We start from the raw sequence: 14,929 nt of genomic DNA, 5'->3' as shown, positions 1-14,929 counted from the left end.
AAAATTCAGTTTGATAATGAACAGTGTAATTAAAAGCAGAGACTTAAGCCATTTTTCTTTTTTTCTAAAAGTTTATTAAACGCTTTCAAGAGATTTGGTCCACATGTGTGATCATGAACTTCCAACCAGGGAGGAGAGAAGAGAAAAAGCAAGAGGAGGGGAGGAAACAAAACAACACAAATATGTAAAAATACAGTACAAAAAGAGGCCTTGTTTGTTTGTTTTTGTCACTTCTTACAACCCTGGTTTCTTCGTTCTTCTGCTGAAAATAATAACATACTTTTCTTGTTACTCACAGAAAACTGATTGGTTCTGATCATATTTTTAAAAATGTTTTGTGGCTGTGTTAAGGTGTGTTTGTGCTGGCGATTCACTGACACAAACTATCAAGAGAAGGGAGGAAACAATTATTGGACCAGGTGGTTTCTGTGCAGGTGATTTTTTTTTTTTTTTTTTTGAAAAGGGGGAGAATCAACCATCTCAAAATCTTGGCTCAAAAAAAAAAATCAAAGAGGGGAAAACTCTTCAAACCCTTGTGCCTGAATAGGAACGTCTTGTTACTTGAAACTCATTTGAACACCTTAATCAAATTGATGAACAGAAATTGCACTTAAACTGTGTGATTTTTCCAGAACAGAAAGTCTATGAAATAAGCCTTCAGAGAAGAATATAGAACACGAGAATCACTGTTTTAACGATGACTTTTAGAGAAGGTGGAAATGCTGGAGGGATTTTTTTTTTTGGTTTAACGTCTTCTGCCAAACAAACGTCGGTTTTGGAAGTTTGCAAAGTGTTAATTTCCAGCGTTACCACTCATGCGAACGGATGTTTACACCCCAGGTGTTTCAGATCTGATGCTTCTTGGCCGCCGCAGAACTCCCAATTAAGTTTGTGTCACGTTACCAACACACACACACACACACAAACTGACAGAACATGCAGCACGGGGCATCCGCAGTTTTCCTCTCCGAGTGCGTCAGTTGCTTCGTTACTGCAAACAACAAGGGACACGCCTCAAATGATCCACTTTGAATTCCACAAATATGCTTCAACAAACTCCCCTCAGTGGGGATCCAATCCGGCTAAATGTTGACGAAAAACACTGAAAATGCCAACAATTAAGTTCATCACCTTTTATCCATCTTCTAGTTTTCTCTTTGAACCTTTTGTTAATTCATGTGTGACATATTTGCTGGATTTTCATTGTCAATGTGAATATTCTGAACCAGCAACTGCTGAATGACGTGAAGCATTTGAGGCGGCGTCTCCATCTCTCTCAACAAGAACTCTGATTTAACCCTCCATGAGACGAGACGAGAACACTTTCCCGAACAGAACGCACTTGTTCGACAACCACAGAAAAACAAAAAGACAGCCCACCATCTCTTATCTAAATTACCTTATAAGGGTGTCTAAGTATTATAATAGGTATCAGGTATCATATACTGTATATAGTAAGCAGGATTATACAATAGGGGTATGTATCATCTTATAGGTGTAGTATATCGAATAAGGCGCTATACGGGAGTATATAAGCGTCTGTGTACGCTCGTGTTTGCAGATCTGCCCTTGCCTGGTGCACGAGTGAACGCAAAGCACCGGCCGTGAGAATTAAACATGTTACAATCTACTTCAATCATCAGTAGCCTTTTTGTTGTTTTTTATCCTTTAACCTACAAACGGAGCTAAACAGCGACTCACAGCTGCTGGTGGCCTAGAACCACCTGACATCACCAGCTGTTGGGACTTAAATCGGCCTATCAGGAGCTGGGAAGCTCGGCCCGCCACCTCCCGGACAGAGCTGCACGCCGCCGCGCACGCAGACGCCCATTTACTGTTAATTATTATATTCATACATGGATACATATATAAAGAGAGAGTTATACATCGCAATTAACATACATATATCAATAGCATATAGAAGAGAAATAGAAATAGTCAATAGATAGCAATCATTATAGTCATCATATTCATCATAATACTAGGAGTAGTAGTAATACGATCCCTCGAGGAAGCTAATACCCGGGTTGTTCCAGGCGGGGGCCGTTTAGCGGGTGACGGCCGAGGCTCGTGCGGCACTGGCCGGACGTCCAAACGTGAGAGCTGGACACTCGAGCGTCTACCGATACAAACCTCGTTCTGAGGTCAAATGAGGTTTGATATACTTTAATGAGTTTAAAATGCTCGTCCTTGTGTTTCTCTGTTCATATATCGTATTAGGTTTCTCTAAAGCTTCTATAAAACCTGAACGGGGGGAGGGGGTGGGTCATTTTCCACATTTCTATACATCCAGTTCAGCTGGTGGATGTGCGAAAGAAAAGAACTTCTCACTTGAGACTTGCTTATTTTCTCCTCAAACTAATGGATAAGTTGAAATCCGGCTGCAACAATCCCCGTCTGGAACAACCCACACAGAAGGAAAACTCTCAAAAATAAAATAAAATAAAATAAAAAAAATCAGGGAAAAAAAATAAAAAAGAAAGAAAGAAAATCACTATCTAGTTCAGCGATACATGTCATATAGCAATACCTCAATAACAAGAAATTCTATGTAATCAATACAGGTTTCAGGTTATATATTTATTAAGCTTAACCGCTAAGTTATCAATTATTATTAGTAGTATACCATTATATGTATAATATGTGTGTATCTGAATATAGACATACCTTCGCCGTGTCTCTGTGCACATTAAAGGCCAGAATAAGATGGCATCAGTTATCCTGCCTCTGTGTGTGTGTGTGTCTGTGTGTGTGTATGTGTGAGAGTGTTGTTTATAGGCACATCACGCGGTGCAAATCATTTCCCCCGCCTCAAACTAAACAGCTTTTCCCGCACTGACAAGGTTGCTCTGCCGTTAAGCCGCGGGGAACTAAATATTTGGGTGCATACGAGGAAGGCAGGCCTTCGTCTTGAAGGCCGTCAGAGCGTCAATGATTGTTTCTCTGTTTCTTTCTTTTGACCCCCCCCCACTTCAACTGAAGATGCGGCAACTTGTCCTCACATTCAACTTATATTTTAAATATTCCAACAATCAACTAGAAAACAAAAAAAATATATATATTCTTAATCATCTTTGTCCATTTCTAAAGCTTTTTCTAACAGCTTCTCTTATCAATTTGGACTTTTTTTTTGTTGTCTGAAATGATCATTCTTTGCCTTTTCGTCACACAACTTAAGTATTTCGCACCATGCTTCAGTCCAAAGGTCGTCGTATTTTTTTTTTTTGGATGGAGATCTGCGTGAGCTGCACACCAGCATGTTTTTTTTTTTTTTTTTAATCTATGAATGGGGAGAGGGGAGGAGGTGTCTCCGGGGCACCGACGTCGCACTCGCTTTTCAGGCATGCAAGGATACTTGCACACATTCCCGCCACAGCAACGTTCGATCAATCGCCGATTTCCTCGTTTTGAAGGCCCATGCAGGCGTTACATTCATAGCATCCCACCAATATGGCAGACGATATAACAAGGAAGCTAACTCCCCTTGAAAAGAAGAAGAAGGGAAAAAAAAAAAAAAAGTTAAATCAATCTCCATAAATTTATTCCGACCCTCTCGCACTCCGTTCCTTTGTAGGAGGGAGACGAGGATTTGGTTGTTGCAGAGCGTCCGGACCACCAGGGGAAGCCACACGCTCTCTCATCGCTTTTTCTTCCAGTTCGCAGCCACAAACGGCCTTTTTCTCGGCACTCTGAAGTTTAGAAGCGTAACTTTTCGGCGCGAGTGCTCGGCTCGAGCTGCGTCTCGGAACGGCTGCCAAGCGAAATCGGAGAGCAGCGACCCGCGCGCCCATGCGAGAGTCGTTTCAGTGCCATCGGGGTTGGAGAAGAAAAACAACGTTTAAAAAAACAAACAAACCAAAAAAAATAACAAAGAAAAATCAAGAAGGTGCCTGGTGGACGCAGACGCGCAGTCAGAACATTAAGGAACACGCGTGGATTGTTTTGAGTCGACTGTGGGATTGTTGAGGGGGAAACCGAAAAGGTGCGAACTGCAGCATGAAAGAAAACTAAAGCCAAAGTCCTGCATCTTATTTACAAAGCTTTACTCTTTGAGTTAGTTGGTGCCTGTGATCTGTGTGTTGTGTGTATGCATATATCAAGAGTAGGATCGACTGTTTAATTTTTTGTTTTTTTTAGGGGTGGGGGGGGGTGGGGGTGTCCCAATTGCTTCGTTGCAGCTGGCCGGACGCCGGGGGAGGTCCGAGTGGTGCGATGGCGGTCTGTTGGGTTGTAGCTGGTGTGGCAGGCCTGTCTGTGTGTGCGTCTGCAGCCGAGCGGCCGTCAGTTGCTCCCACCCCGCCCCCACCCCCCCGGGGGCAACACTCAGAGGTCGTCCACATCTGACAACCGCCGGCTTCCCTGGATTACACACATCGACAAAGCTCAAAGGTTGACCGGCAGACACGGGAACTAACCGACAAACAACTCTGGAGGATTCTTCAGATGTTTGTTTTCAGGACTTGCTGCTTCAAGCTCTCTGGGAAATGCCCCAAAATTGTGATCTATTCCCAGTAGGGCTTGAAAACAGAGTTACATAATCAAATACTTTCTCCCTGTAACCAGAGATAGAAATTCTGATTCTCAGAAGTTACAAAACATGTTTTGTTCTGTCTAAGTTAATCTTTTTTTCCCACAATCAACACCACTTAAACAAACTAAAAACTCCTGGGAAGAAAAGATGTTAGACACGATGCCTCTTCAAAACAAAACAAAACAAAAAATACAAACAATCACAGTCTTTTAGTCTTACTGGAGAAATAAATATGAAATTATGTTCTCAAGAGCTTAAGAGAATCCAGCTCTTACACAACATCTGGTTATCATCTTGTAGGCTGCTGTTGTGCCTGAAATGTGTTTTGCAGAAATACATGACGGGTCTAGTTTAACCAATAAAATCAGCTTCCCGTGATTCGATCCATTTTGTCGGTGCAATAAATTAAACGACTGCCTCCATTAGTCTGGGACGCCGGTGTCATCATCCACTCACCATGCCTTCCGCGTAGTCCGCCGTTATCGTGACCTGCTTGTCCTCGGGGGGCGGGCTCACGGCAGAATTATCCGTGCGTCGACCCTGATTGGTGAGCTGCAGCCACAGCTCGTACATCTGCTGCATGTCTCGCACTATACGATAAGAAACGTGAGATCATGAATTTTAAAGTGCTTTCCTTCAGCAACTTTTAATGACTTTCAGCAAAACCGAGTAATCCCACCTCGGCATGTATCGTCATTCCCCTTCATTCATTCCGGGAGATTTGTCAATAAGTAAAATATACACAGACAACTTCTGCTGTGCTTATGTGAAATTATTACAATCGGATTTATTTATTGTCATTAAAAGCCACAACTGCAACAGTAAAGATTAAATCCAAACCTGAATATATAAAGTGAAGCTTACTGTCAAGATCGTGTCAAAAAAAAAACCCAAATAAAACAACTAGAAAAATACTCCGATAGGAGAATGTAGAGCCGTCAGGCGCTTACAGCTGTTGTTCTTCATGTACGTCCAGACGTCTCGCTCCTCCACACTGTGAGCGAAGGAGCAATTTCCAATATAGTGGCACTTCTTCTGTTTCATCACATGAACGCACATCTGGCAGAGAGAGAGAGAGCGGGAGGGGGGGGTAGTAAACCTTGCACATCTAAAGAGAATACCTTTTTGCAATTGTTGTGAGACAACATACAAGTGTGACTAAAAGTTCATTCTCACATCTGGAGCCGTTAAGGCTGAAGGTAAAATAGTGAGACTCACGTCGTATTGCTGTGGATAGGTGCGAGAGAAAGGAAGTGGTCGAACCACGACCCACTTCTTCTTCTCAAAGGATTTGACCAGCAACACCCGGCGCTCCTTCGTCCAGCTGAACAGACACAAAGAACGTGAATTTGTCGAACCATTTGCGGCTCTGCCTGTGCGGCGCCGCGGGGGCCTCACCTGTGCCGGGCCTTGGCCGTGCAGTACTTCAGGTTCTTGTCGGGCTCGTTGACCTGGCCTTCTCTCCAGCACTGGCCGCACACAAACTTCATCTTCAGGTTGAGCGGGCGCCCCCTCAGCGCCCCGGCCCCCAAACCTCCCACCGGACCCACGCCGCCGCCCCCGCCCATGCCGTCTCCGCCAACCCCGCCGCCCATGCCGCCCATTCCCCCCGGAGGGATGCTGCTGCTCGGGTGGGGGATGTGGATCGGCTGAAAGAGACAGACGGAGGTTGAGCTGAACGGGCCGGTCAGGAATGACAAACATTTCATCACAATTATCCTCATGTGACATCGTCAACAAGCCCCAAATGAGGAATAAATGTCATTTCACCGAGACAACATTGACAGACTGAGGAAATAATCATCTTTTACAGCGATAACAAGGTGAAGGCGACGACTTATCACAAAGAACCGTAGTTACTGGTAACTTGGGGGGTGTCATATTACTCATCTGCTGTGTAATCACTGATACTGATATCAATATTAATAGTCACAATAATGAAGTGGTCCATTAACATTACAATATCTCTTATACCCAAATTGCAGCTTCAAGCAGTCCTACATGAAACAAGCAAACAAAATTGAAAGTATTGACTGCTGAAATGTATTCCAAAACTAAATGAATTAAAAGCCAACATTGGAGGATTACGATGAATAAAGTATTGCCATTCTATTTTATTCTAAAAACGCAAGCAATAGAATTAATAGCAGAAGACAGCATTAAACCAACAAGTGGATTGTTTCTGGATATTAACTGGCACTTTGTTCTAAACTACAGGACGAGAAAAACAAACCGCATCCTAAAAGCTTTTCTGTTCACGCTTTGAAATGAAATTTGTTTTCCCCAATACTTGAAAATGAAGGTCACGTTTCTACTGTAGAGGATTTAAAAGACTGGAAAAAAATTCCCTTTTCTTGCTGGTTTATTTGGAAATTATGCTCGAAACAATGCTAAAGAGTTGTTTTATTGATGTGTGACTTTAGCAAAAACGACACCAACGGCTACGGGTTTTCGCAAAAAGGTGTTGATTCAATGTCCTTACAAAGAATGAACATTTTTGCCTGAAGTCGTTACATTCCAACGGCTATCATCTCATTTGCATTTGTGGGATTTCACCTTGATTTTGCCCTCACCTTCTGCTGCTTCTGTGCGTTCTGCTCCAGCCTTTGCCAGTGTCTTTTAGACTCCTGCACCATCTCTTCATGGGTGATGCCTGAAGGAAATACCAAACAGATGCCAGCACGTTACATCATTTGATTTTGCTCATAGCCGAAATATTCCCAAAGTATGTCTTGTATTACAGCCACTGGGAAAAGGTTATCACACTGCGAGCACATAGAAAATACTTATACACGACCCCCCTGTATAGATGATCGTCATATTAAATAAGACATGTGGTGTAAATGATCTTGTGCAACTAGAACTAATGTGTGCAGAGCCCTTCGTAAGCTTGTAGATCTCCTCGTTTCTTCCATGTTGCTCTGTAGCTCCATAGAAAGACGATACTGCCAACATACCCGAGGTGGATCAGGACAGTGAGACGTGTTATTTTTTAAGGTGGAACGGGTTTGGAAGACCTGCTCGTTTGAGCGAACGTATCAGCCAGAGCCTGTTCACAGACCCCGAGGAAACGACATTCCTTATTGACGTCTTGACTCGTAAACACTGTTCATCTAAGATGGACAGACGTTTCAGTGTTGTGGTGCGATCGCCTTCGACAAGCTCCTGCTCTCTTTACTCACCGGTGTCCTGCTGCAGGACCCAGCATTTGAGCTCTATGACGGAGTGAGCGAAGGAGCAGCTGTCCTCGCGCTGGCAGCCGTATCGGACCTCGTGGCGGCAGACGTCGAACTGGCAGAGCGGGTGCAGCGGGCGCACCTTACTGTAGCGCACGTTGGCCGACCTCACCACGTGCACCAGGCACCTGCGGGTCACAGAGGAGTCAACGTGAGGATCAAGCACCCCCCCCCCCCTGCTCCTTCCGATTGGGACGCCGCCGCTGCTCTGACGCCGGACTCACTTGTTGTCGTCGAACGGGTGTCGAGCTGTGAGGTTCGAGCAGACCGCCAAGTTCTCTTTGCTGCGCTTGCTGATGATGCGAGGCTTACTGTCGAAACATTCCTGCGCACAGGCAGAGGGCGAAAAAAAAACTTGATTTGATTAATCGTTTTGGGCGACACAACAATATTTGTGAAAGACTTATTTCCTTTGTGGTCCTCAAAAAAAAAAAAAAAAAAAGTCACATTAAAAAATGTGAAATAATGACGACGTGATAGAACAATTAAATAGAAATGGTACAAAAAGGACGGTATGAATTTAGAACAGATATACAAGTTCTACCTATACAAAATTATGTATTGCAGATGTGTATATAAAATCACAAAATAATTATTACAGAATAATCATAGAAAATAGGACAAAATAATTCCTGTAAATCACAAATAAAAATTATGCATCAAAATTTGGTTACAAAGAAAACAACAAATGGGAATAATTAATTTGCGTGCATGGATTCCGATTAAAAACCTGAAGTCTTAAATCGTTAAAGTCAAATCTTTCACTACGCGGTGAAGGAGAGTAATGGCGAAGGCAGACCGCGGCGGCCTCACCTCACAGAGGAACATGAACATGCCCATGTGGAGCTGCAGCAGCCTGGTGACGCTGAGCGCCCGGCGCTCCGTGCTGCCCAGAGGGTCAAAGAGCAGCTCCCGGCTCAGCGCGCCTTTCCTCTCCTGCGTCCACACGTCGATCTCCTCCTGGCAGTAAGCAAACGTACAGTTTTCCCCATACTGGCACTCCTGGCGCTCCTGCACCTCTGTGAAACACACGTCGTCTTAGCATCCGGCGCAGGCGTCGTCGGGAAGGCGTCGTTCGGACGGCAAGCGTACCTTTACACAGGACGAACGCGCCAAGGAAGTTGTTCCGTGCGGGCCGGGGACGAATCCGCTTCCAGGTGGGGTCGTCTGTGTTCTTGAGGCGGCACAGCAACACGTCCCTCTTGCAGCGATGCGCCGCCTCTGGCTGGTACTTGTAGTCCATCACCCGTGGACCTGGGAGCCAGGAGGAGAGAGAATGAATGAGAGCATGTGACTATAAGGAGGCGCGATGTTTTTCTTGCTCTTCGGTGTTCGTCCCAGACGAACCCGGCGAATGCGGTTCGTCTCCTGGTTCCCGTATGCCGCCATCGGCGCTACATCATTTATGAACTGGCCCTGAACTTCCTGCAGAGCTGAATCAAACCACAAGGTGGAGCCTCTTGACTGTTGAAGCGCTTCAGTGGGGAGTTGTACCCACAAACCCATGATCCTGCTTAGTAGCGAGGCACTGATTCCAATGTCAGGTCAAGTTTTGTTTTTTTTGTTTTTTTTTTTTTAATCAGAAGCAGACGTTCATTTTTCACATTTTTTTTGTAGTCTGAGGGACGATAGCGACGCTACAATTCAGAAAACAGCAGACGGCCAAAGATAAACAAATGACAAAAAGTTCCATCTCTCCCACCTATTCGGCTGTAACAGGCGTGACACGCCTGACGAAACTCGTGTGTGGCTGCCAGAGGATTCCTGGAGAGCAGAGAGAGGTTGGTTCCTCCTGGACCGTTCTGCAGAGAGAGAGAGAGAGAGAGAGAGAGAGAGAGAGAGAGCGAGAGAGAGGTGTGGCTATATAGATAAAGACTGAATGAAATAGATCTCAATTAAAAAAAAAAAAAAAAACTTCCCCTAAAACTACAGAAGTGCTCGGCGTGCACGTTTTACTTACTGCGTGTGTCGCACTGTGGTTGCGCATCCCGGGGATGAAGCTGTGACACACTCGTCCCCCTGAAGACCACAGACACAAGGACAATGGTGTCAGACACCATATTGTGATACTGCTGACTCACACCGCCTGCTGATGACGCACGTCTCAGGTTGAAGCAGACAAAGTCACTCCGTGAGCGGAGATAAGATGGTTTGTACCATTGTTATCGATACTCAAGTCCCACCGTGATATGACGTGTCTATTAAAACGCAGTATTAACGACTAATTCGGTATTTTGTGCAATGATTAATGAAAATGTCTATTGTAGTTCTAACGAATCCGTCAGTTTTTCAAGTCATAACGGTGATAGAATATTCAAAAAAATTCCGTGACAATTTGTTGTCAAATTAATTTACTGTAGGATACGTCATAATACACAAGTTGGCCTTTGGTTAAAATAAACATCCGATTGTGAAGTTTTCTAATATTCTGACATAATAGATTCATAATTATAAAGGCGCAAATACTCATGAATTAAAAATGTGAAATATTTCAATTTATGTATAAAAGAACTATGGAAGTTTCACAATTTTAAATAGCTATTTGAAAAATGCACTATTTAATTTACGCTACATTTAAAATCTTAAAGCTACAAAATTAGACAATATGGCTCATTGAGTGTCCAGGGTGAGTTTGTTGTGGTTGAAATCAGGAGTGTCATACACACAATGGCGTATCGTTAAACATAAACAGAAGCAAAAGCGGTTTCTAAATTAGAAACGGGTGTTCACACTGTTTCAGTAGCTGACATGACAATGAAACAATGTGATAGATAAGATTTGCCAAAAGGTCAGTAGTTGCAATTTTGAATGCAACAAAATTTAGTCGGGAAAAAAATTTAATACTGGCTGCAAATTGAGAACTTGTGTTTTGGAGCTTCTCACTGTTTTTTTTTCTCACGAAGAAGCATCGTGTTGAAATTGCATTTAATGGTCTTTATAAATCTCAACTTGTCCAGGTTTTGTCAAAGGTTTTTATTCAAATATAGATCTTTTCTCATAAAATACTCTTACGTCTTTACAATCAAACAAAAGGAAACCTCTATAGTAGTCGTGATCAATAGATTCTAACGAGTCTGGCTCCTCAACGTTTCGAGACGACCTTGGCTTAAAAGAATGCCCCGCGTCGACGTCATTACCTTCACGCTGCTGAATTGGAAGTGAAGGAATCGACACGATCTCTTGGCCGACACGCGCCGTTCCTGCTGGACTCACCGGGGAGAGTGTACTCCGACAACGAGTCCAGCCCGCCAGCGGCGACTCCCGCTTTCCCTTCTCCATCGGTGGAGAAGCCTCCCAGTGCGTCCTGCGCCTGGGTGGAGCCCTGGTCCCGCAGCGGTGGGTACGGCTCCAAGGAGGGCAAGTCACTGATGGGCGAGCTGAAGAAGGCGGGGGGCAGCTGGGGGGACGGGGCTGGAAGATTGGGCGAGTACGGCGGCCGGAGGCCCACCGCCGTGTTGGGGAGATTGGTTGGGATGGCACCCTGAACTGGATTCTGGAGGAGGGGGCGGAAACTTTGGTCATCCTTTAACGTGCAGGGGAACTACTTACTTGGTAGAGCAAACCGTAGTTGAGGAAACTCATTGTTCCTTTTAAAAGAAGTCGGGAACTCAAGTCGGGTCTGAATTAAAGGGTGCCGTTACAGTTTAAATGAGAGGAGTCACGTACAAAGAGTCGGGATTAGATTGGATTTCAGTTGCAAGCTTGTTGAAGAAGAAATGTGTTTTATGTTAGATTCTGTTCTGTAGGTCGTAATTTTGTTTGTCAGCTCGTATTCGAGGTTATTCATGGAGTTTAAAGGGTTGGCATAAATATACTACTGGCTCCAGCCTGATCACGTTTAAGCAGGGATGCAGATAGTGATGTACTCAAGTTTACGTCTGTGGTTAGACAAGTCGAGGCTGGATGTCAAGTCATTTAAATACTTTCCCCCGCAAATTGGATGAAGCACTAAGAAGTGTTGAGTGATTAATGTTTGATAAATTAAATAAAGGGATGGGTTACAGGATGACCCGGCGGTGTTGCGGCTCGCTGGTTTGGTTTCGTCCCCGTCCTTCACTCACCTCAAGGACTTTCTTCGGAATGCATTGCAACAGGCTGTCCATCCCGTCCTTCATGCACTCGTCCATGTGCTCCGACACCGGCACCGAGTACGGCATCGGGGGCAGGGCCTGGCTGCTGGGGCTCTCCGACAGGTCGGTGCACGAGGTGACCACGGTGGTCGAGGGGTCGTCGCTGACCGGGATGGGCGTGGCCAGGGGAGCGGGGATGCACTGTGCGCTTGAAAGATCCGCTGGGGAAAAGGAAGAAGAGGAGGAAAACGGCACCGACATGTCAGAATGGGTGTTTTGGTTAGAGCGGACATGTTCAGAGGCGGATACTTCGCCATACCTGGTCCCATGTCGCCAAGAGACTCCAGCCCATTGGAGGAGATCTAAAGAGAGAAGATGCTGTTAAACATGACACCCAAAAGTCCCTGTGGCGGCACTGGCTTACCTCTCCGGTGGGAGCAGAACTCTCCCCGATGCTTTCCCCGTCTGTGGCGGTGGGCTCCGTCTGAAGGCTGACGTAGGCTTTACGACCCTTTAGGCCAAGCTTGTTGGCGAGATCCTGAGCCAGGTCACCCACCTGCCTGTCCTGGAGAGTGCATGATGAAAACAACACAGGATGAATTGGCATGACACAGCCGAATATAAGGTAGCACAAGTCATAATGAATACCTCGACATACTTTATGCATCAAACGTACAGTTATTGAGTGATTTCCGACAGCAGTATTAAATGCACCTCAACGCTTTAATAATATAAATGGCATGTTTGGCTGGGGTCGGCCCCAGTGGATGGATAACTCACATGTGGTGCAGTGAGAAGACATTTGGTTCCACATTCGTACGCCTCTCTGAGTCGGCCCAGCTCCCTGAGACAGAGCGCCTTGCGGTACAGAGCTCTGCGACTGCCCTCCGACACGCAGAGCGCGCTGTCGCAGTCCTGAATGCCGCGCTCATACTCCCTCTGAGGAGGAAGAGGGGACAGGAACACGGTAAGGGCAAGACGCGGTACCCCTGAAAACAGTTTTCCCTGGAGAAGTGGGTATCTGCAGCCAAGAAATGCATTTATACACACACTATATCTACATATATAAAAACGGTGGCAATTATGATGACTATTTAGTGCAGGGGTCTCCAACCCTGGTCCTCAAGGGCCCCTGTCCTGCATGTTTTAGCTCTCTCCCAGTTGCAACGCATCTGACTGCAATGAGGGGCTCGTTATTGGGCTTTTTCATAACCATGGTGATGACCTCATCATTAGATTCAGGTCTGCTGAAGCAGGGAGAGAACATGCAGGACAGGTGCCCTCAAGGACCAGGCCTGGAGACCCCTGATTTAGTGAACATCAATCCATAGAATTTGCTCATTGTTGCATCATTTCGGTACATTTTAGGGGCGAGCGATATTTGCCTGACCGTCATGCTCCACGTCTGATTGGCTCGTCAGCCCACGGGCCGCACGGCAAACATAGACTTTAACCAATCAAATCAGTGAATGAAGCAAGTGCTAGCAAATTAGAGCAGTGTGGGTCATGGCTTCATCATCCTAGGGTAAAAAAGTAGACCGTCTGCCTTTTAGATACTGCTGAGAAATGCATCGGGGGGGATTTTGGAAGTGGATGCACACTGACTGAGAAATAAGTTGGTATACGCTGTATAGGACTGCCCAAGCCTCTCCCTTCTCTCACAGTCTGATAGAAGCCAGCGGCTCGGTTGACATAGAGGCTCTCCAGTAGCTCGTGGGGGATGACGAGTGCTTCGGCCTGGGCGTAGCGAGCGACGCTGATCCCCTCCCCATACTGTTGGGTCGCTTGACGCCAGTCGCCGTCTCGGAAGCAAGCGTTTCCCTCATCCAGCAAATTACACACCAACTGAGTCAGAAAGGCCTGAAAGAAAGACGGAGTTTAATGGAATAAAAAATGTCACCTGGGCGACAGACAAAGAAAAAGTGAGCGAGTCGGGAAACGCAAACCTCATAACTCTCTGGCTCTGGAAAAGGCAGCGATGACCTTTGAAGAGAAAATAAGAGGGGTGGTCAGTTCATGACTTGACATTGCAGCTTAGCTTTCCGTGTGTATGTGTGTGTATATGTTCTTACTGGATAAAGCTCATTGCCTTCTGGATCTCCTCTCTGCGTTTCAGTCGTTCAGGATCCATCGCCTGGGGATGAAGACAAGGATTGACTTGCAAACTGCTTAAATCAAATGGCAGCTCAGACTCCGGAAAGTCGAAGAAAACACATAAGTAGCATGGATGTTGTGGTGCACAAGTCTTTATCCCTCGCGATGATTGACAACAACAAAACTACAAACGCTGCTCACTGTCTTCCACCCCGGAGGAACCAGGGGCCTGCAAGCGAACAGCAAGGACAACTTACAAAGAAGCCGGCCACACCGTTTTACGGGCGACGTTAATATCTGAGCTCGTTAAAAGAGGAGTTCTTCCACAAAGAAACGACATTATTTCACCTTCAAAGTACGGAAACGTCTCGATTCAAAGACCCCGTTTAAATCTTGACGATTCGCCTCAACAAAGCTAAAGTCTATGGTGTAAACATTAGTGTGGGATGTGCGTATATTACTTAAGCTTTAAAACTAAATATAAATACCTGAAACATGCAGATAATGGCGTTAATGTCCGACTCCACTTGCTCGCAGTTGGGATTATCCCGTTCAAGCTAAATGCTAATTCGTGCTACATGCTAATTAATACAAGTCAAGTATACGACGGGAATTAAATCCAGCTGTTGCGTGATTATTCCAAACTTCCTTCGATTTAAACTGTATCGCACGAACCTCGGCGGGGTTCGTCGAGTTGCCATGCCGAGCCGCCGAGCACGGTGACCCACATTTGACGAGCTGCCAGGTAAGTTAGCGGCGGACTTCCATCCGAGAGCTAAACCAAGCAGCAAGCCGAGCACGACAACTCACCGAGCGGAGTCAGACCGCTGAGAGCTGCACGGAGCGGGCCGAGAACCGCGGGGAGAAAGCAGCCAGCCGAGTCTCAGTCAGCATCCAAACGCATGTCCGTGAGAGGAGTGTCCCTGTCATTGGTGTGTGGACGGAGTTCGACTGCAGTTGCTGGACTCGCCGAGTGGCTAACGCTGCTGTCTGCTAGC

The 14,929-nt window shown here is 45.7% G+C and overlaps 1 protein-coding gene across 1 annotated transcript; it reads right to left on the bottom strand.

Moving 5' to 3' along the window:
* Positions 1 to 329: 329 nt before the first annotated feature.
* zc3h7bb (zinc finger CCCH-type containing 7Bb) lies at positions 330 to 14,920 on the bottom strand. Its single transcript, XM_080517112.1, has 21 exons — positions 14,742 to 14,920; positions 13,910 to 13,971; positions 13,784 to 13,820; positions 13,500 to 13,697; positions 12,618 to 12,776; positions 12,262 to 12,402; positions 12,157 to 12,199; positions 11,829 to 12,058; positions 10,981 to 11,260; positions 9,728 to 9,786; positions 9,470 to 9,569; positions 8,860 to 9,021; positions 8,581 to 8,786; positions 7,992 to 8,092; positions 7,714 to 7,895; positions 7,105 to 7,184; positions 5,930 to 6,180; positions 5,750 to 5,855; positions 5,482 to 5,590; positions 4,988 to 5,121; positions 330 to 4,359 (listed from the first exon to the last, which is right to left on the bottom strand). Exons 2-21 carry the CDS (start codon positions 13,966 to 13,968, stop codon positions 4,324 to 4,326), a joined length of 2,673 nt encoding a protein of 890 aa, XP_080373238.1. The 5' UTR covers positions 13,969 to 13,971; positions 14,742 to 14,920; the 3' UTR covers positions 330 to 4,323.
* Positions 14,921 to 14,929: the final 9 nt, after the last annotated feature.

Source organism: Blennius ocellaris, assembly GCF_963422515.1.
Source record: "Blennius ocellaris genome assembly, chromosome: 21".
In the NCBI taxonomy this organism is placed as follows: domain Eukaryota; kingdom Metazoa; phylum Chordata; class Actinopteri; order Blenniiformes; family Blenniidae; genus Blennius; species Blennius ocellaris.
Note: the sequence above shows the minus strand (reverse complement) of the source record. Positions and strands in the feature narration are given on the sequence as shown.

Excerpts from the sequence above, each read along its gene's own strand:
- zc3h7bb (XM_080517112.1), bottom strand. The coding sequence starts at position 13,968 with ATGGATCCTGAACGACTGAAACGCAGAGAGGAGATCCAGAAGGCAATG. Across the intron at positions 7,185-7,713 it reads GGTCCTGCAGCAGGACACCG|GCATCACCCATGAAGAGATG; the intron begins GTGAGTAAAGAG and ends TATTTCCTTCAG. Across the intron at positions 5,122-5,481 it reads GTACATGAAGAACAACAGCT|TGCGAGACATGCAGCAGATG; the intron begins GTAAGCGCCTGA and ends CTTATCGTATAG.